The 22,158-nt window shown below is 36.8% G+C and overlaps 1 protein-coding gene across 1 annotated transcript in view; it reads right to left on the bottom strand.

The window, feature by feature from the left end:
* Window positions 1-53: 53 nt before the first annotated feature.
* ZBTB11 (zinc finger and BTB domain containing 11) overlaps window positions 54-22,158 on the bottom strand; it is a 31,546-nt gene continuing 9,441 nt past the window's right edge. The window contains exons 2-11 of the mRNA XM_082392067.1: window positions 21,105-21,340; window positions 20,240-20,471; window positions 12,463-13,304; window positions 12,081-12,260; window positions 8,362-8,607; window positions 6,660-6,804; window positions 5,848-5,965; window positions 3,074-3,232; window positions 2,789-2,964; window positions 54-2,215 (exon numbers count right to left, since the gene is read on the bottom strand). Of these exons, the coding sequence (XP_082248193.1) occupies window positions 1,698-2,215; window positions 2,789-2,964; window positions 3,074-3,232; window positions 5,848-5,965; window positions 6,660-6,804; window positions 8,362-8,607; window positions 12,081-12,260; window positions 12,463-13,304; window positions 20,240-20,471; window positions 21,105-21,340 (2,852 nt within the window). The 3' untranslated portion in view covers window positions 54-1,697. The remainder of the gene's footprint in view (window positions 2,216-2,788; window positions 2,965-3,073; window positions 3,233-5,847; window positions 5,966-6,659; window positions 6,805-8,361; window positions 8,608-12,080; window positions 12,261-12,462; window positions 13,305-20,239; window positions 20,472-21,104; window positions 21,341-22,158) is intronic.

Genomic DNA, 22,158 nt, shown 5'->3' on the forward strand with positions numbered 1-22,158 from the left:
ATAACAGCACCTGATTTATGAGCTGAAAACAGTGACAAGTTCAACTCCAAAGCTTATGCTTTAAACAAGATTCAACGTCTTTTATTTACATATTTATGACATACATTAATGGGTCTTATACAATTAACTAAATCTAATAACCATGGTGACAAGGGAACATAAAAACACAATTCCAAATTTTTGTCAGGTTGAAATACATTTTCACTAACTGAAAGATATGATAAACAAGCAGCCATTATAAAGTTATAGACTGTATGTTAATCCACTTAAAACTGAAAGTCAGCCACACAGCTATTGAAACAATGGGAAATTTGCAAATGCAAATATTACATATACAGGTATAATGCATGCATGGCATCACATTTATTCTCCATCTTTTAAGCCACTTTTAAAGTAAACTGGAATAAGCATCTTAATAATATATGTACATCAAGGCACATTCTTTTCTTGTGCTTTAGGAATGACTTACATGTGATTTGCTTGTATCTTAATTTTACAACTTATATTAGCTTCTAATACTTAGAAGTTTAATTTTAACAATTACAGCTTGAGTGGTAGTTTCCCAGGAGAGAAATGTGGCATCTCCCCGTGGTTATTTTGAAAAACGAGAAAACTGGATAGCTTAAAGAGGTGGGAATTTCAAAATCAAACATACAAATTAATCTAACTCTCAGGCAACTTTTAAAAAGAATTTACTTTTAACAATTTGGTGGGCCATAATCAATTTCTTTAACTAGTATACTGTAATGAGGGCTGAAGAATTTTCAATATTCTGAAATTACTTGACAATTACATGGTATCCACAGGACCACTGCAGATATCTATATCGCTATCCTACTTCTAAACTGCAGTTTTTCAACAAAATTGAACAATTAAACATGATACAAAAGCTGCAAACATACCAAACCTAGTTTTAACTTCTTTTTTCCCATTTATTATCTTATGCTATCAAGGAGAAATTTCCCATCAACAGAGTTTAATAATAGTGTTCTTTGCTCATGGTCAATTTACTTGCCTTGAAGGATAGTAGAGTAAGGCTTTAATAGGCATTTCATGCATTTTAATAAATCAGCTATTCATTTAAGGGTTCCCCATATAGATTAAGTACACTGTGCAAACTTGATTACAACATGTAACTCATTAAGTGCTTTAAAATAAAGAATCCCTGACTTTATAAGGGGTTAAAATAAATAGTAAGTCAAGAATCACAGATTTGAAGCATTTAAAAAAATGTAATATACTTATGTATCGCACTAAAATGTTTTATATTAGAATTTTTAATCCATAAACAAGGCAAATGAAATCACAGAACCTCTATATTTTGAGAATAAAAGAGAAGAAAAGCCAATTAGTACAGCCTTTTAAACTCAAAGTATATAATAATGTCAAAATACAAATGAAACTGTACGGTTTTTAATTTATTTAGTACAGTTCTTTATAAACATTAATTCATAAAAAGTATACCATGATAATCCACTGCCATCAAATAGATTTGTTTTCAATTTCTTTACAGTAAATGGACTTTTCTACAGAACCCATTAGCCAGACAAACCGTTTAGAAATGTTAAAACACCACCAAAACAGCCCAGAGCCTTGACATACAAACTCTAGGCGGACAGCCACATAGCACTGTAAACAAATGTTCTGTGAGTTCAATTTATGTGAGATGTCCCTTCTGTTCATCTCCATTACTACATTCACTCTGTTTCTGAAATATGGGCCACCTCTACTTCAACAGTTTGAATAGCTTCTGCAACTTCAGATAGCTTCTGTCCTTGCTGTTGTGCTAACACATAGTTAACCACTTGCATAATACTTTGGTCAGAAAGTGTAGATACTGACGGACATTCTTCAGTAGCTGCAACAGCTTCGAGAGCTTCCATAGTTTCTCCTGTCACTACCACAGTTTCAAGTTCTTGAGGACCGCTGTTTTCTTGTTCCTGCATATCTGCTGTTAAGATGCTAACAGCATGCTCCACTTGAGTTCCTTGGTTATGAAACTGAAGGGTATCTTTTTCCAGCATAATTTTGCAAGGCACATAATCTCTGTGGAATTTAGTCATATGTTTACGGAGTGTTCGAGCATCTATGTAGGCTTCACTACATACGGGACAGACATAGGGCCGTTCACCTGTATGTGTTCTGACGTGGCGTTTTAGAGATCGGGCATCAGCCCAAGCTACTCCACACGTTAAGCACTCAAATGGCTTAACTCCTATTAAAAAAAAAGAGAAGAGAGGTGTATGTGTGGTGAGGTCCAAGTACCAAAATATATTACAGCTTCCTGATAAATAATGCTTTTCTTTTAAGTACAGTAGCCCATAAACCTTTCTATCTTGACTATGGCGACCTTTTAATTAGGACCGAATGGTTTCTCTTAGAATAAAATAGATTCTGGATATAATCTCTCTAAAGATGTTCCCATTGATAGAAGTTACTGAGAGACAATCCTGAGATTCTGTGAATAGTCTCTTTTAGCCTTCACAGCAATCCTATAATCCTAGGATAAAAAAACCAGAAGCTTCAAGTAGTCCATTCCAGCATAAAAATATTGATATAGAATATTAAGCTCACTAAAACAGGAATCTGTCTATCTATACAACAATTAGATAGTCAGGTTCAGGATAACCTCTATCACTTGAATAAATCTTCCACAATATGGGATTAATCTCTTATTAAGGAAAGCGAGATAATAGGCAAGAGGAATGGTAAAAGGAGAATCACCACTGGACTGGCTTTTAGTCTATTGAAAGTTATATATATATAAAACTATATGAAGTATAGTTACCTCCATGGTTGTTCATGTGTCTCCTATACTCTCTCAGCTGAGTGAATTTTCTTCCACATTGTTCACACACCCGTTCCAGGTTTTGCTTCGCTCTTCCTTTTTTTCCATGGGTAGCTTTCTTTACATGCCTTCTGAACAATGCCTTTTCATAAAATTCTTTGCCACATATATTACACCTAAAATAAAGGAAAAACCCAAATTATTTTTTCCAAAGCACCAGAACCCATAATAATTAATCCAAGTACATTTATATCTCAAGTTCAGATCCTCCTCAGATTTACCCACCTGTAAGGCTCAGTGACAGAGTGAGACTTCACATGGGAATACCAATCTTTCTTCCAACTATAGCACTTATCACAAAATTGGCACTGGAATGGCTTCACACCAAGATGTTTGTTCATGTGCTGGCGAAGATCTCTAGCTTCAAAGAAACTTTTTTCACATCTGCAATAACAAAGTTCATTCACCCAACTGCATCATCTTATTCTTTTAAAAGAAGTTTCCAAGAAATCAGTATATTCTTGGGTTTCTAGAACTCCACAAGATGATCCCAATTTAAAACAAAAACAACTCTTACTATTCCAATCTTGCTTCAAGGCTGCAGGATCTTAAGTTCTTTTAGCTTCAGAGTACTAGAAACATTTTAGAAAGAATCCTGCACAGCTCCCAAAGGTTATCATAGGTGTTATTATTTTCTGTCTCCTCCTCAGCCCCATCTGATCTCCCCCTTTTTACATCCCTGTTCACCCACTCCCAGTCTCTGTCCATCTGCTGGAAGTAGGCCTCACTCTTGACCATAAGGATGGAGCAACTGACTTAGGCCTAGGTCAATCAGAGCACAGCATTCTCTTAGCCACAGTGATTGATTCACAGAAAACCAAATGCCTTAACCAGATCCAATGGTAGTGAACCTCAGGGCCTTTATAGGAACTACGAGAAAAGCAGCTTGACAATTTGGGAGTTGCAAGGATGTGAGGCTGAAATCATTGCCACTGCCTTGTCCATACGGAGTTCTCAGAGACATCAAGTGCTAATGAATCTGAAACCAGTTTACATTAAACCATTCAGACTCCTAGACTCGACTTTCATTCAAGTTAGTTTATTTTTTAATTTTTTAAAATAAATTTATTTATTTGTTTTTATTATTGCCTGTGTTGAGTCTTCGTTGCTGCACGCAGGCTTTCTCCTTGTTGCGGTGGGACTACTACTTTTTTGCGGTGTGCAGGCTTCTCATTGTGGTGGCTTCTCTTGTTGTGGAGCATGGGCTCTAGGCACGCAGAGTTCAGTAATTGTGGCACGTGGGCTCAGCAGTTGTGGCTCATGGGCTCCAGAGCGCAGGCTCAGTAGTTGTGGCGCACAGGCTTAGTTGCTCCGCAGCATGTGGGATCTTCCCGGACCAGGGCTCGAACCCATGTCCCCTGCATTGGCAGGCGGGTTCTCAACCACTAAGCCACCAGGGAAGCCCTCAAGTCAGTTTAAATTGGGTTTTCTTATACTTGCAACTAAAAATGTATGAATAATAAACTATCTTTGTTTTAAAATAAGACTGATTATAGAGTGACATCAGCATATAGGGCAGAGTAGGTAACTCCAAAAGCCCATCCCTATGTGAAAGCAGTAAACAAATGGGCAAAAACTGTCAGAATCAATTTTATTGGACCTCTGGAAACTAATTAAAAGTTTACAGTGACCAGGTAAATACTTAATCAAGAAAAAAATTGCTGAATCTTGGTAAGAGAGCTTTGTGGCATTTCAACTTACCCTGGCCCCATCCCCGGGCTCCTCAGCTCAGTAGACAGACTGCATTTCTGCTATGGGTTCCTAGTACCAGAGGAACTTATTCTCACAGAACTGTAGTTTTGAGCTATCTGGTGACTCCTTGAAGTTGCCCCTCAAAGGGCTTGCTTGTATTTACCCTAACTCTTCCAGGGCTGAAGACTCGGGGAGGGGTCGGGGGGAGAGGGGAGTAGATGGCTGGAAACACTTACAGGCAAATGTATCAGCCACAGCTGCTGAGGCAAGGAACAGCAGTTCGGTGCAAACAACATCCAAACCAAAAGCCTGGGAGGAAAAGGCTGGAGACTGAGATGTTTTGAGGAATAAGAGCTTTGAAAAACTCTCACATATTCCCAGGAATCTAGAAGTCCAAATATCTGCCCAGTGCTGGGCACATGCTCAGAAAAGACCTGAAAAGGCTCTATACTCTCACCAATGGCTGACTCTGCACAAACAGAAAGAGAAGACCAAGGCAGAATTGTAAACTGCCTGGCTGAGTATTGAAGGCATTCTGGAATTAGTGGTGATGCTTGCACAACACTGTGAATGTACTAAAAGCCACTAAATTGAACACTTTAAAATGATGAATGTTATGTTATATGAACTTTACTTCAATTATAAAAAAGATTTCAGGAGGCTTTGGAAAATGAAAAGAGGGAAAAAGGAATCTGAAGAAGGGAGAAACGAGCAGAGGGCCCAGTACTTCCGAGGAACTGCCTAGGAAGAATCTCTGGCTGGCACCAAGGGACCCTTCTTTCCTACAGTCCCTACTGTAGGAAAGAACTGGTTGCACATTTGAACAACTTCTTTAAATCATTTAAAATGAGTGATTTGTATGGTATGAAATTTGTGTCTAAATAAAACTGTTACATAAATAATTAGGAACATCTAGACAAAAACAAACTGATTAAAATCAAGAGTAAACAAATAACAGTTTAATATTATCTTCAAGTATTCTTTTTCAGTTTTACTGAGGTGTAACTGACAAATAAAATTGTGAGATATTTAAAGTGTACAATGTGGTGATTCAGTATATGTATACATTGTGAAAGGAATCCTCCCATTTGTTAACACATCCGTCACCTCAGATATATATACGTATGTGTGTGCACATATAATTACATATGAATATTCAAGTTTCTACTCTCTTAGCAAAATTCAATCATATTATACAGTGTTATCAACTATAGTCACCTCAAATATTTTCTTTTGAAACAACTTACAAATAAACTGAGTAAGAACACAAGGAAATTAGTTGAATGGTTCACATATTAAATACTTACTGAGTACAATGATAGCCTCGAACTTCAGGCTTTGGCTGGTGTTTCTTTAGGTGCTTGCTGAGCCCAGAGCCCCTGTGAAAAGACTTTCCACAAACTGAGCAAAGGTACTTGGACTCTCCTATAAAAAATAAAAACCACGTCACAAATCCAGCAATCAGGTGCTCTTCCAACAGAATGCTTTACGTTGTATTTCAGAAGTTACTGTATCAAGTGGGCACGGAAGCTATAACATTTGGCATCCACCTTCTAAGAACAACAAACTATGTCAAAATCCCTATTTTCTCTCAACTAGAGTACTAGCGAGGCTACTACTACTACCCACAGAATGTGATAGGCTTGCATGATCATCTGGATTATAACAGTGTAGAGTTGTATACAAGTTCAAGAGCAGATTATCTACCCTTCATCGGCCATTTTCCACGTAACTGCTTTAAACACATGAAAATAAGTATACGTGGACTAAAAGTTCTAATAAAATTATAAGCCAAATACCATGTTGACAGTTACATCTGTCTATTGCTTAACTTTTTAAAAGCAAGACCATTTCTTTAGGTGCCTGGATTTAATACTCAGTACACATTTTTCTGCACTGACTGAAACAAAATTTTTACACAAGTAAGATAGCTCTAAAACTAGATATAAGAACAACTTTTAAACTTTACTCTCAAAAAAAAAACACACAAAAAAACAAGAAAACCTTTACTCTCATTAATAAAAAACTGCACACATACAGTCATCTTACAGCAGAATCAATATACTAGTAAATTAATAGTATATAACATGTAACTATGTCAATATAAGTTTCTCATTACCTGTGTGAATACTCATATGTTCCTGAAGACTCCGTTTGGTAACAAATGACTTAACGCATAGTTCACACTGGAACTGCTTTTGTGATTGATGGAGACTCTGGTGTAATTTTAGACCGTGCTTGTAGATGAAAGTCTTTCCACAGACCTAAGAGAGCACAGGTGTTTAAACCAGTAAAACAGAAAAAGAGATAAGGGCTGTTTCTGAAGAATGAGGACACAGATTCTAGTATGCTATTTTAAATTAAAAACTTAAATTATCAACAAAATGACAAAGTTAAAGTTGATACAAGGGCCAAGGATTTTAGCTGGTTGATCATCTTCTGATTCAGTAGTTAACAAATACTGCTATTTTTCTTACACCCATGAGATCACTGGAAGAACTCAAAACAGTACCCCAAAGAACCTCATACTGTCCTTTGTGAGACTGGTAAACAATATACCTTATATTAAAAGAGACATGGGAGCTTAATCAAGAACAATATACTCAATTCCTGCTATACCAACTAGAACAGTGCTTCTTAAACTCTCTATGATGAAGAGCCAGTTTTTTTCTTTCCCCAATCTATTAGAGAGAGATTTTTGTTAAACACAATGAAAATGTCACAATATCAAATTGCCATGACAGCTTCTACATGCCTACTCTCCATCTTTGCACTTATCTTTTATGGACCACACATTTTGAGTAGTGCTACACTAGAAGACCAGAGGCCCAATTAACACTTAGTTTTTAAATATATGAATAAAATGATGCTTAGGACTTGGCTTCAAAATAACTGAAGGGAGGGGGAAGTAAGGGAGTGAGTGACAGTACACATAAAATACAACTGACCATAGATAACCAACAAGGACCTACTGTATAGCACAGGGAACTACACTCAATATCTTGTAATAACCTATAATGGAAAAGAATCTAAAAAAGAGTGAATGGATGAATGAATAAATGAATAACTGAATCACTTTGCTTAACACCTGAAACTAACATTGTAAATCAACTATATTTCAATAAAAATTTTTTAAAAATTAAAAAAAAAATCCCACGATTGACCATGTGTGGATAACTACTAAAGCTGGGTGAAGAGCACATGAGGGTTTATTCTACTCTCTCACCTTCTTTTTTCTTATAATACGAAGCTTAAGAAACGAAAGAGAGAGAGAAAAACATTAAAAATTTCACTGGTTCCAAAACCACTTATTAATAAAAATAGTGGGTCATCCTTATATGCAAGGCTATAGGTGCTACTAGAAAATTTTCACTGTTGCAAATAGCCCAAAGCTGGCTTATCACAGGGTTCTTTACCCAGGAATCACATTTTGGCATTTAGTCTTCAGTTCTAGAGAAGGACACATAGCTTAGGCAGAATTTCTGCTAAGATGTGTTTAACTAACAGGTTCCTTCCCAAGCCAGGTTGGTCCTACTGAACGTTAAGGGATGACTGAGATGATGAATTGGTTATTCTCACCCAGTATCACTCTGAATCCTAGCAAGTTTCCCGAACATCCTAAATAGATTAATTTCAAGTTACAACTTCAGACAAATTAAAGAACAGAACTGGGAATCACCCTTGACCTAGGCAACAAACTGAAAAAGTTATGGACTTCCTATGACATTTTACAAAAGTGATGTGACTCCAGAATCAACCAGTCTTATCACCGGTTATGTTCCAACCTTCTTTAAATAACAAAATAAATATAATGGCTTTACCTGACATGCATGTGGTTTTACCCCTGTGTGCTTTAACATATGTATTCGAAGAGAATATAATTTAGGTAATGTCCTTCCACATATCGAACATATAAATTCTCGTTTGGTTCTGCCCTTCTCAGACGATGATCCTGATGCCTCATTAGATGCAGAACTGGAAGAGGATGAAGTAGGTGCATCTTTCCTGGTATGTCGAATAAGGTGTGCTCTCAAGGAGGCACTGTACTGAAACTGTTTCTTACACAACTAAAAGAAAAAGTAAACAAAATTCTGCCTGAATGTATTTCCATCACAAATGTTAAGTGAAACTCAACTCGTACTTCAACTTTCCATATCTTTGTTACAATTATATATCACTCAATAAACATATATACTATGTAAAAGACAATATGCTAGGTACCACACTATAGAAATGAAAGGGACAGACCCAGCCTCTACTCTGCAAAGGTTTATAATCTAACCACAAAAACAGGATTTATATGTAAATAGGTGAAAGATCAATACTTAAGAAGAGGGAATAATCAGAGTATAAGGAAAGGCGTCATCACCGAGGCTGGGTCTTGAAGGAATGGTAAGATACAGACAAAGACAAGAATACTATTATTATATGAGTACTAACAGTCGTTAGGAAGAGCAAAAATAGGGGCTGGAAAAAGTAGGAAGATAAAACTGTGATAGTGCTTGGGTTTTACCCTGTACTTGCTGAGTACTCCTGAAAGCTTCTGTTCTTTATTTTAAAATCAGAGTTATATATAGTCATGATCTACAAAACTTTTTTTTAATAAATAAAACTGGCCTTTTGGTTCACTACCTCTACTTTTTTGACTCTTTCTTAATGATTATCTCTGTAATTCTGAGTAATATGAACAATAGGAGGTGACTCTCTCCTTTACCTCTCCACTCTCTACACATACATGATCCTTCCCATTACCATACTTTCTCAATACAGCTTTATGATCATTTTGATGAGATCAATTACAGTGCTTACATTATTTGGATGACGTACATGTTATTACAGCTGGACCATACAGACAGTATGATTCTCTTTCCTTTCGTTTCCTTTTCTGTTTTATTTCTCTTTGTATTTACCGCTTATTCATCATCAAACCTTTCTCTCAACTGTCTACTGAGAGAAGGTTTAAAACACATCACCTTGTGGGAGATCGCTGTCAAAGCACTATGTTGGTGTTCCAAACTGGGGCGGTTGTTTCCCCCACTTGGACTCTACAGATTGGACCCCATGTTTCCCGTTTCCCATGTCTTGCTCATTTTAGAGGAATACCTCTGCCGACAGCTTCCTGAGAAAGGGAGTTTGGGAGGTAAAACTTTGCAGACCTTGCATGTCTGAAACTGTTCTTACTCTACCATCATAAATATAGTTTGATTACTGATTCCAAGTTAGAAATCATTTCCTTTTATGATATTAAAGATATTGTGCCTTTGTCTTCTAACTTCCACTGTTGCTGCTGAAAGGCCTGAAGCTATTCTGACCCTTATCCTTTCTCTCTTGTAATTTATAAGATTTTCTTTGTACCTTGATTCTGAAATTTCATAATATATCTTGGTATAGATTTATTTTCACCCATGATTCTGGACATTCAATGCACTCTTTTAACAAGGAAACTTCTATTTTCAAGTTCTCAATTTTTTTTCATTGCATTAATGATTTCTTTCTCTCCATGCTCTCTGTTTGGAATTATCTGGATATCAGAAGACAACCTAGACCAATCCTCTAAAATTTCTTTCACTCCCATTTTTACCTCGTCTTTTGCTTTATTTTCTGAGTGATTTAGTCAATTGTATTTCCTAACTTTTCTGATATTTTTATATGTGTTATTATGTATTTTATTCCTAAGAAAAACTCTTCTGTTCTCTTGATGTGTCCTTTTAAAAACACAATACATGGTTATTGTTTTATTGATGTAATTTTTAAATTTATCTCTAATATAAATCATAGTTTGTGGTTTGGGTTGTGTGGGTGTGGGGGGGGCTTTGAGTTTTCTTCTAACTGCATAGTCTTGGATTCCTTAAAGTTGTTTTTTTGCTTGAAATATTTGTCGTGAGTCTGTATACCTGATGTCTATTCACATTTCAAAATAAGACATTTAAAAACTGATTGGAACTTGTGTGTAAGCAGAGGAGTAAATTGTCAACCACAGGCTTTAATGAGCAGTATCTTTAGATCTTTTGTTATAAGACTTCGGATTTCTCACCTTTAAGAAATCCTTCTATTTTAAGATTAAGGGTTTGGTTGTTAACATTCTGGAACTTGAGTAGGGAAAGAGAGCTTGAAAAGATTCAATATTCAGTATATACGTTTTTACGTTCCCTTGTTTGGTATATAGTACCCTCACTATTCACAGTGTTCCCTAGAGCAGTTGTGGGTTTTATCTTTTTCAGAGAGTAGAAGATGGATCTTTGGCTGAAGGCATGGTGGTAGCGATTTACTTACTTCTTTTATTTTATTTTTTTAAATTATTAGCATCTTTAATTATTATTTATTTATTTATTTGGCTGTGTTGGGTCTTCGTTTCTGTGCGAGGGCTTCCTCTAGCTGCGGCAAGCGGGGGCCACTCTTCATCGCGGTGCGCGGGCCTCTCACTATCGCGGCCTCTCTTGTTGCGGAGCACAGGCTCCAGACGCGCAGGCTCAGTAGCTGTGGCTCACGGGCCCAGTTGCTCCGCGGCATGTGGGATCTTCCCAGACCAGGGCTCGAACCCGTGTCCCCTGCATTGGCAGGCAGATTCTCAACCACTGCGCCACCAGGGAAGCCCCATACTTCTTAAAAAGACTCTCTAGGGACTTCCCTGGTGGCAAAGTGGTTAAGGGTCCGCCTGTCAATGCAGGGGACTCGGGTTCGAGCCCTGGTCCAGGAAGATCCCACATGCTGTGGAGCAACTAAGCCTGTGTGCCACAACTACTGAGCCTGTGCTCTGGAGCCTGCAAGCCACAACTACTGAAGTCCGCGCACCTAGAGCCCATGCTCTGCAACAAGAGAAGCCACCGCAGTGAGAAGCCGGCGCACCGCAACGAAGAGTAGCTCCCGCTAGCTGCAACCAGAGAAAGCCCACGTACAGCAATGAAGACCCAACGGAGCCAAAAATAAATTAAAAAAAAAAAAAAAAAAAAGACTTTCTAACAACCAGACTCATCTCTACTTTCAAGGTAGCTAGTACCATTAATTTCTGAGCCTTTTGGTAGTTCTGCAATACAATTTGGATTGATTCTTAGCTTTCCACACTGAAAGCCTGGGAATGAGCCCTTTCAAATCTGCTGAACCAATGACTCCATCTAGGGACTTCCCTGGCAGTCCAGTGGCTAAGACCCTGTGTTTCCACTCCAGGGGGGTATGGGTTCTATCCCTGGTCGGGGAACTAAGATACCGCATGCTGCACGGTGCAGCCAACAAACAAAAAACACTCCATCTATTTATCAGAATCCAGAATTTGGTTGCTAAGGTCTCCTGTTCTTTTTGCCTTTCTATGAGCTTTTTAAAAAGATCATTTTACTGTTGTCTTACTAGGGTATCAAGAAGAAGCAGAGGTAAACACTTTTTGGCAAGAACATGACATGTACAAATCAGAAGATAACTCTTACGGCAATATAAGGGAGACAGAGAGAAGAGAGAATACAAATGGCAGGATAATAATGAAGCAGTAAATTGGATTCTATTTATAATGAAGTTAGAGCCATCTATAATTAGCTTTCCAGATACTTACTGGACACTTGTAATCTCTAGCTCTTTCATGTTTCAGTATGTGCTTTATAAGAGCATATCGTCTCTGAAAAACCATTGCGCATTCCCCACATTTATGGGATGCTTCTTCTTCGGTATTCTCTTTAGCGTCCCTTTTTGGTTGTTTCATCTTTTTTCCTCTTTGAACTAATTTCTGAGCCACCTAATTAAAGAACAGAAAACACAATCTAAATAAATTAACTATCTCAAATTCACATTATCTTAATATTGGTATTTAAGACATTAAATTGCTTTCCTGCATCCACTCCCCTTCCCCCCAAGATAATTATCACCTTAAGTATAACCGCAGAATGCTTTCAACTTAAAGCTGAAAACTACAAAGGTAAACTCTTTTTTCACCTTACCTGTTGAACTGCTGACTTGGGAATGGCTTTCCGTTTCTGCAGCTTCTTCTCCATTCCTTTGTGTAGTCGGATATATCCCCCTTCGTTAACAGAACGCTGCCGAAGCCTGCTTCTGTAAGTATCATCATCATCGGGACTATGGTCTGTCTGTGCTGTCGGTTCAACTAGATTTTCCTGATCTTTTAAAGACTGGCCAAGGTTCTGCCTATGCTCTGAAATATCTTCAGCACAGATATCCTCTGTTGCTGTATCATTTCCCATATTACTGTTTTCTGGAGAGCTACTGATTACATTCTCTTTTGAAAGCTTAGGATGAGTATTAGAGACTGTGTCATCTTCTCTGCTGTTTAAAGTTTCTAGTTCTGTCTGGCTGTTTTTTGTTACTAAATCAACAGACTCCATTTCAGAATGGGAATCAGTTACACAGCCTACAGGTGACAGAGCAGCTTCGGTCTGTGAAGAAACCTGGGGCTCAGGCTGTTGTCCTAGCTCTCCATTCTGCTCTGGCAATTCTCCATTCACCAGCAGTACAATTTCACAATCCCCAAGTTCAGTGGATAAAGTTGTTGTGGTTCCCTCGTTGTTAGCCACAGGAGGTGCTGTACCTCCATTTTGTTCTGGTAAGTCCTGTGTAGATGCAACTGTTTGTACCTCACCCTTCTTATATACTGTTAGCTGCTTCTCTTCCATTAGTTTATGTACACTTTCACAGATTTCTAAAACTTCTGACATGAAAAGATGACGAGCCAAGATGGCTACATCAGCCATGCTACAGAAGTCAAAACTTAGCACAGAAGTGTAGGCAAATTCCAGTAAAGGAAGGAAGCTTGCCTTACAAAAGCCTATGTGAAACAAGAAAGATGAAAGACAAAAAAGTCAAATCACCACTAAAACACCTTGTAGAAACAATTACTGTATGATTATGACAATATAAAATAGAATATAAAGGCAAATATGACCATTTATTCTGCAATTAAATATCCTGGATTTGTTTTGAGTTCTGGTTGCTTATTAAGCCTTGACTAACTAATTTCTATGAGCCGAGTCTCTCAATACCTAAAATAGAAAATAATATCACACTTACTGCCTCAAAGAGTTGTTGTAAGGCAGTCATTTTCAAACTGTACTCCTTAGAACCCCGGGGGTTCCTCAAATTCCCCTCAAGAATCATCTGCTGGAGAATGGAGGGTAAAAAAAGAGAGGGAGGCAGGTGAGTAGGCAGGGTTCAACCAACCTGTCCCCTAACCTCACTGCAGTAAGTGTAGCTGTATATTTTAATAATAGAAGTCCATATAAAAATTTGATTGTGAACAGAGGGTTCTACTACTAAAAACTTTAAAACAAGGTCTACAGCAGAGGGTCAGCAAAATGTTTCTGTATAGAATTAGATAATAAAGATTGCAGGCCATAAAGTGTCTATTGCAACTACTTAATTCTGCCATTGTAGCTGGAAAGAGAAGCCATATATTATAATATGTATACAAATGGGCATGGCTGTGGTGCAATACAACTTAATTCAGAAAAAGGGAGGGAAAGGAGGACTGGCGGCCTTTGGGTTATAGTTTGCTTATCTTTGTTCTAAGGAATAAGACAATTACTATACACATGAGGTATTAGGTTCTCATTTTATGTGAGAAAATAAGATCAGTTTATTTCTAAGTTCTCAGTACTTCACTTTCAAAACCCATTTTTAATATTCACGATTCAAAAATCAGAAGATTACACAGTGATAAGTCGAACTCCATCTCCATAACCAGAATGATTAAGAATTTGTACAGATTTTTAGAGTCTTTATACAGTCAAACAAATACTCTTATGCCTCCTTCTTATAGTAGGTGTTATACCACACATATTTTTCTGTGCCTTGCTTTTCTCATATAATAATTTATCTTAAGAGACCTTTTATTAAAATACAGGGAGCCAAAGCAACCTTTTAAAAACTCATGTTTGGGAATTCCCTGCTGGCCCAGTGGTTAGGACTCTGTGCTTCTGCTGCAGGGGGAATGGGTTCAATTCCCGGTGAGGGAACTAAGATCCCGCAAGCCATGCAGCATGGCCAGAAAACCCCCAAGACCAAAAAACTCATGTTTGCTGTGTTTTTCAGTTTTGACTCCAGATACATAAAATGTGGTCCTTTTACATAGGCAAATAGTGGATAAACAAGTAACAAGCATACAGGGAACCCTTAAACTGTGAGATCTATTAGGATTCAGGTTGAAAGCTGGGGAGACTACACATCAACATGACCATCATAGCTAATTCAGCCATTCCTAGGAAAGCTGATATCAAGCAGGCTGAGGTCATATTAATACTGCTACAAATTATGAAACCGAGTTAAATAAGGTTGAGGTAAGAAAGAATATTTCTTAAAAAAACAACAACAACAACAGATACCAACAAAATAATGTATTTTGGTCTTTTACCTAGTACCTTTTTAATTTCTAAGTAGAAGTCATAAGAAAAATTTTCCATGAAAGAAATAACACTGCTCCAAGTAACTTTAAATATCAAAAACCATTTTTTCCCAAAGATACAAGTCAAATGTTTACTGTAAAATGCTATAAAACACAAAAGAAAATAAGAAGATAAAAAAATCACTCATAATCTTACTGCCACAAGATAATTTTGGTATTTTGTTTTTACTCCTAGTCTTTTTATGTACACTACACACACTCTGGAAAACATTTTAATCAAAATAAAAGGGGCGGGACTTTCCTGGTGGCACAGTGGTTAAGAATCTGCCTGCCAATGCAGGGAACACGGGTTTGATCCCTGGTCCGGGAAGATTCCACATGCCGCAGAGCAACTAAGCCCATGCGCCACAACTACTGAGCCTGCACTCTAGAACCTGCGAGCCACAGCTATTTGAGCCCGCGTGCCTAGAGCCTGTGCTCCACAACAAGAGAAGCCACTGCAATGAGAAGCCTGCCCACCGCAACGAAGGGTAGCCCCCGCTCGCCACAACTCGAGAAAGCCCACACGTAGCAACGAAGACTCAATGCAGCCAAAAATAAATAAATAAATAAATAAATTTATTAAAAAAAAAAAAAGACATGACACCCTAAAATTCCTAGGAAAGAACATAGGCAAAACATACTCTGACATAAATTGTACCAATGTTTTCTTAGGTCAGTCTCCCAAGGCAATAGACATAAAAGCAAAAATAAACAAATGGGACTTAAACTTACAAGCTTTTGCATAGCAAAGCAAACCATAAACAAAATGAAAAGACAATCTATGGAATGGGAGAAAATATTTGTAAGAGATGTGACCGACAAGTGCTTAATCTCCAAAATATACAAACAGCTCACACAATACAACAACAACAAAAACAAACAACCCAATCAAAAAATGGGCAGAAGAACTAAATAGACATTTCTGCAAAGAAGACACACAGATGGCCAATAGGTGCATGAAAAAATGCTCAAGGGACTTCCCTGGTGGTCCAGTAGCTGGAACTCCACACTCGCAATGCAGAGGGCCTGGGTTTGACTCCTGGTTGGGGAACTAGATTCCACGTGCTGCAACTAAGAGTTTGCATGGCGCAACTAAAAATCCTGCATGCCGCAACTAAGACCTGGCACAGCCAAATAAATAAATAAATATTAAAAAAAAAAAAAGAAAGAAAGGATGCTCATCATTGCTAATTATTAGAGAAGTGAAAATTAAAACTACAGTGAGGTACCACCTCACACTGGTCATAATGGCCATCATTAAAAAGTTTACAAATGGGAATTCCCTGGCAGTCCAGTGGTTAGGACTCTGCGCTTTCACTGATGAGGACTGCTGGTTCGATCCCTGGTCAGGGAACTAAGATCCCACAAGCCATGCAGTGCCACCCCCCCGCCCACCACCAAAAAGTCTACAAATAACAAATGCTGAAGAGCGTGTGGAGAAAAGGGAACCCTCCTACACTGTTGGTGAGAATGTAAATTGGTGCAGCCACTATGGAAAATAGTATGGAGGTTCCTCAAAAAACTAAAAATAGAATTACCATGTGATCCAGCAATCCGACTCCTGGGCATATATCCAGACAAAACTATAATTCAAAAAGATACATGCACCCCTATGTTCACAGCAGCATTATTTACAATAGCCAAGACATGGAAACAATCTAAATGTTCATTGACAGATAAATGGATAAAGATGTGGTACATATATACAATGGAATATTACTCAGCCATAAAAAAGAATGAAATAATGCCATTTGCAGCAACATGGATGGACCTAGAGATTATCATACTACGTGAAGTAAGTCAAACAGAGAAAGACAATACCATATGATATCAGTTTTATGTGGAATCTAAAATATGACACAAATGAACTTGTCTACGAAACAGACTCACAGACATAGAGAACAGACTTGTAGTTGCCAACGGGGAGGGGGAGTGGCGGAGGGATGGAGTGGGAGTTGGGGGTTAGCAGATGCAAACTATTATATATAGAATGGATAACAGCAAGGTCCTACTGTATAGCACAGGGAACTATATTCAATATCCAGTGATAAACCATAATGGAAAAGATTAAGAAACAATGTATATATATGTATAACTGAATCACTTTGCTGTACAGCAGAAATTAATACAACATTGTAAACCAACTCTACTTCAATAAAGAAAAATTTGGTTATCAGGCAAAAATATTGTGTTTTTGTTTACTGAGATACAGTGTATGTACAGTATTATATAACTTTCAGGTATACAACATAGTGTTCCACAATTTTAAAAGGTTATACTCCATTTATAGTTACTATAAAATATTCGCTATATTTTCTGTGCTGTATAATATATCCTTGTAGTCAGGTGTTCTTTAAGAGTAGTGTTGAGGGACTTCCCTGGTGGCACAGTGGTTAAGAATCTGCCTGCCAATGCAGGGGACACAGTTTAAGCCCTGGTCCGGGAAGTTCCCACATGCCATGGAGCAACTAAGCCCGTGTGCCACAACTACTGAGCCCACGTGCCACAGCTACTGAAGCCTGCGTGCCTAGAGCCCATGCTCCACAACAAGAGAAGCCACTGCAATGAGAAGCCCGCGCACCGCAACAAAGAGTAGCCCCTGCTCGCTGCAACTAGAGGAAGCCCACGCGCAGCAACAAAGACCCAACGCAGCCAAAATAAATAAATTAATTAATTAAATAAATTTTTAAAAAAAGTAGTGTTGAGCAGGCACCACTGATTGACTGCTATTGACTATTTTACAACTCTGTAAAAATTAACTTACAGAAAAGTAATTGCAAATGCAAATGAAATGTGAAAGATTAAGAAGCTTTTTCTATCAGGGTAGGAAAGATAACTCCAAAACTTACAGTTTATTTCTCTGTAGGATATTAACCAATCTATTAGCAAATTCATTTTGAGCAAATTCATTCCTCTGGTTGAAAGACAATATATACAAATCTTTTCTTCAGAATTCTATTAGAAGCAGTTTTAACATCTTACTGGTTTCCTAAATTAATCATATAAAACCTTGTACTATAGTATTTGCATAAAAGTTAGGTTTTTAACATTTAAAAAATTATGCTTTGGCATAGGGCTTAGGAAAGTTTTTCTGTAAAGAGCAAGATAAGCAAATATTTTAGGTTTTGTGGGTCACTAGTTTATGTAGCAACTATGACTAGTAGTCATTCAGACATTTATCTATAGATTCTTTGTTGATTCTATATACAGTACTACTATATACAGTACTCTATATACAGTACTACTTTGTTGATTCTATATACAGTACTACTGTATATAGAATCAACAGTTACCAAAAATAAATCAGAAATAATATAATTTTAAGAAAAAATTATAATAGTATCAAAAAGTATAAACTACCTTAGAATAATCTAACAAAAGATGTGTGAGACTTTTATGGAAAAACCTCTAAAACTTTATCAATTCGATGTAATCCCTAACAAAATACATTTTTCTTCTTTTTGTGGAAGCAGACAAGCTGCTTTAATAGTTTATATGGAACAGCAAAGAGTTATGAATAACTAAGACCCATCTGAATAATTAAGGTGGGAGACTTTCATTATTATAAAGCTAAGGTAATTAAGACCAAGCAATAATATTGTGGGAAGAGACAACCAATAGATTGGAAAAAAGCCTATAATCAGTACCAAACATGTGAAAATGTGTTTTTTAAGAGAATTTGCATGGCCGATGCGTAGGAAGAGAAGGGAGTTTTCACTAAATGGTTCTGAGACAAAATGGGAAAAAATGAAATCAAACACCTATCTCACACCATCAAAAAAAAAATTCCAAATAGATTAAAAGTTAAATAAGAAAGAAAAACTATAAGACAGTATATGAAAATATCTTTACGGCTGAGTAGGGAAGAATTTTTTTTTAAAGCATAAACAACATAAAGGAAAACACTGATGAATTCAACAACCATTAAACTAGGTAATTAGAAAACAGATGTAGATTTTATCATTTTTTTATACTTTACACATATTTTACAATTAGTCTATCTACTGAATATTTAAAAATCAAACAAAACTTTTAACAATGTCTACTTCACCTGCTATTGGTTTACACTATATTTCCTGAACAATATATAAAAATAAGCATATGGAGTGAAGAATAAATGAGATATTTTGTTGGAATAATAGGATGCTGTGCTGCAGTTATTTTGGAGACATTTCATTTGCTATTATAAGCTGCTGAGAAACTGGAAAAGAGCAACACACACTCTTCTTTCTGCTTCAGATGCATGAAAGATAAGGAAAAAATTCCAAAGCTAACACATCAAGACTACACTTGTGATAGGTTTTATTATTCAGATGGCCCAGAATAAGATGTATTTTCTCCTCTGAGTCACCAAAGTAAATATCACAAATCTAGAATGTAATGCAACTCTATGCTCTGTAAAAGTTTTTGTTCACCACTGTATCCCCATAGCCCAGGCCAGTTCCTTGCACACAATGGATGCTTGAGAAATATTTTTTAGTAATTAAACATATAGCTACTGTTAAGGAAAAATATATGAATTTGTCTTTCCAGAGAAGGTGAGTTTTAACAGTATAAGGTAGAAAAGGATCAGTGGTTAACTAGGTAAGTATTTATATACCTGGATAAAGTCACTTTTTTGTTTCAGAAAGAGGAAATGACATTTCACACAGTGGTGTCAGTAATTCAAGAGTTACAGCAAATTAATATTATGAGGAAATGTATAAATAAGGTTCCCTATTTTAATGCTTCCTAAATTTTCATTTGTTGACTCCTAAGCCAATACATAAATTCTAGTGAGGCCAAAAGAAAGTCAAATTATCCATTTACAATAATAACAACAACAGCAGCAGGCCCAAAGAAACCAAAAAACCACACCTGGAATTCTGATTATTCTATATTGACAATTTGATTATCGAATCTAATGAATGACAAATATTAATCTTAAAAAATGAAAAACAACAGACCTACAGAAGTGCTCTACAATTTCATGTTGCACAACATAAGATTCAGGCAGTCAATTTTAAAGTAATATATTTACTTAGTGTAATAACACTGGTGCAATTATGGATTTCTCTCAAACTGTTTTTAACAGTGTAGATCCCAGAAATTCTACTACTGCTACAATCATCTCCCCTAACGGGTAGTGATAGGAAATGACAGCCTTTTCATAACTCTATCTTGGAAACCCTACTAAAAGGGAGGACCTTACAGTTCAGCTTAGTCTGTTCTGTAAGTGGGCTTCTCCCACTTGAGCATAAAACCTGAGTTTGTAAGATGTACACACCCCTCTTCCAGTATATACTTATGAACAAAAAACACGAATATCAGAAAATTCTTACCAGAAAGATCCACCACTGCCTCATGACTGGAAACAGCTCCTTTCTCAATAAAAAGATCTCGAAAATATTCGCTATTAGCTGACAGAACAGATTTATGAGCTTTGTACTCTTCTCCTTCAATTAACAAAGTAACATCACAGAACTGGTTAGAGAGTCTCTGTTCGTTCAGCTGTTTTAAGACAGCCTGACAATGTTTTGGAGAAGAACGTTTCACCACTCCTTTGGTGTCAACCTATCAAAATAAGTTTGAGACCAAGAGTTGCATTACATATCATCTGTATTTTTACCCTTAACAGAATTTAAAACAAGACACATTATTCCCTTGTAAAAGATTCCACTAATTAATATGAAGAAATAACCTGATATTCTTTATTACCTATGTATTTAAATAAAAAGATACATTGTTCTCACTGTCTTCTGCTATGTTCATTCTACTTGACCCAATGAAAATCTGCACCTCACTTCTTGCTGCCTCCTCTTATTAGTCAGAAATTTATTTGATGATATAAGAAACGAATGCAGGCAAAAAACAAAGACCTAGTCAGCTTAATTTTACCTTGCTGCATGACCCAGAAACTGCTTCCAGAAATGTATTCTGTCTACCTGTACCAATATACTATTAAAAAGAAGAGAGGAGGAGTAATTAACAACAAACCAACACGTTACATTCTGATGAGAAGAAACAACAGGAATATTTATGATTAAGGAAGAGGCAGTATTAGCAAACTTTTAGGGCATGTAACAACATGACAATGACAGTGCCAAAAGGAAAGCAGTTTTAGTGGTTTCAGAAAAAATTCAGTTAAGACTATAAATACTAACACACTAGTTACAAATGTTAAGCTGAATGGAAAGTTCCACTTACAAATACAAGTTCATGTTTGGATACTGGCTTCTTTTTTGCAGGCTTGGAAGCTGTAGTTGGAGGCGAAGTAAAGTTGCTCAGGTCATCCTCTGATTCATTACTTTCTTCTCCAGATTCAAGGTCTAGTCCCAATTCTTCCAACATTTCTGAAGTATCTGATATAGGACGGGATCGATCTAGTTTCTCCTGGCATTTGCTACACTGTTTAATGTAATCTTTGACTTGCTTTAATATACCTACAATGAAACAAAAATTAACTAGTTAAATTTAATACTGCTCTCATGTGAAAACTGAAGATTATACTGTTCATTATTTAATCTGTGTATACTAATGTATATTCAAGTGCATGTATACAGACACACACATGCCCATAAAGTATGTAGAGTGAATTATTTAGAATTTAAGATACATTTTTTTTCAAAGATACGCTATAATGACAATTTGTCTCCATGCCGAGGTAGACTGTTTTGTTGTTCACTCTTAGTTACTCATTTACTTACTGTACGATTATGTAGCACCATCCATCTCCATGTGAGTTTCAACTCACTCGTGCAATAGGAACTATATGAAATTGCCAATATTCAACTGTTTTTGACCTTCATAAACAGTAATATAATAATGTGGTTCACGCTAATAACTCTCCACCTTACTAACATCAGGCTTCACCATGCAATTAGCTTTGATCAATGGAATATGAATGAATATGATGGATGCCATGTGTCACTAGAAGCTTTAAGAAGCAATGTTTCCCATCGGTTCCCTGACTTATGTCCCCTCTGTCAAAGAGCAGCATGTCCCAGATGGATACTGTCCTTTAGCCTGAAATGTAGATGAAAAAAACAGGTGGAGCCAATCTGCAACCTGAAAAGGACCACATCAAAACTTGTAATGAGTGTAAAATATATCTCTTGTCTTTGAAAGCTATGAGCTTTTAGAGTTTTATTAAATAACAGTATACACAATCTATCAAAAGTTGATTATACACGAGCCACTCATAAAACCCTATTTTGAATTCAACTTTCAACTCAACATGCTGGGATGGGGTAGGAAGCAG

Source organism: Balaenoptera borealis (assembly GCF_965194805.1).
Source record: "Balaenoptera borealis genome assembly, chromosome: 5".
Classification (NCBI taxonomy): Eukaryota; Metazoa; Chordata; class Mammalia; order Artiodactyla; family Balaenopteridae; genus Balaenoptera; species Balaenoptera borealis.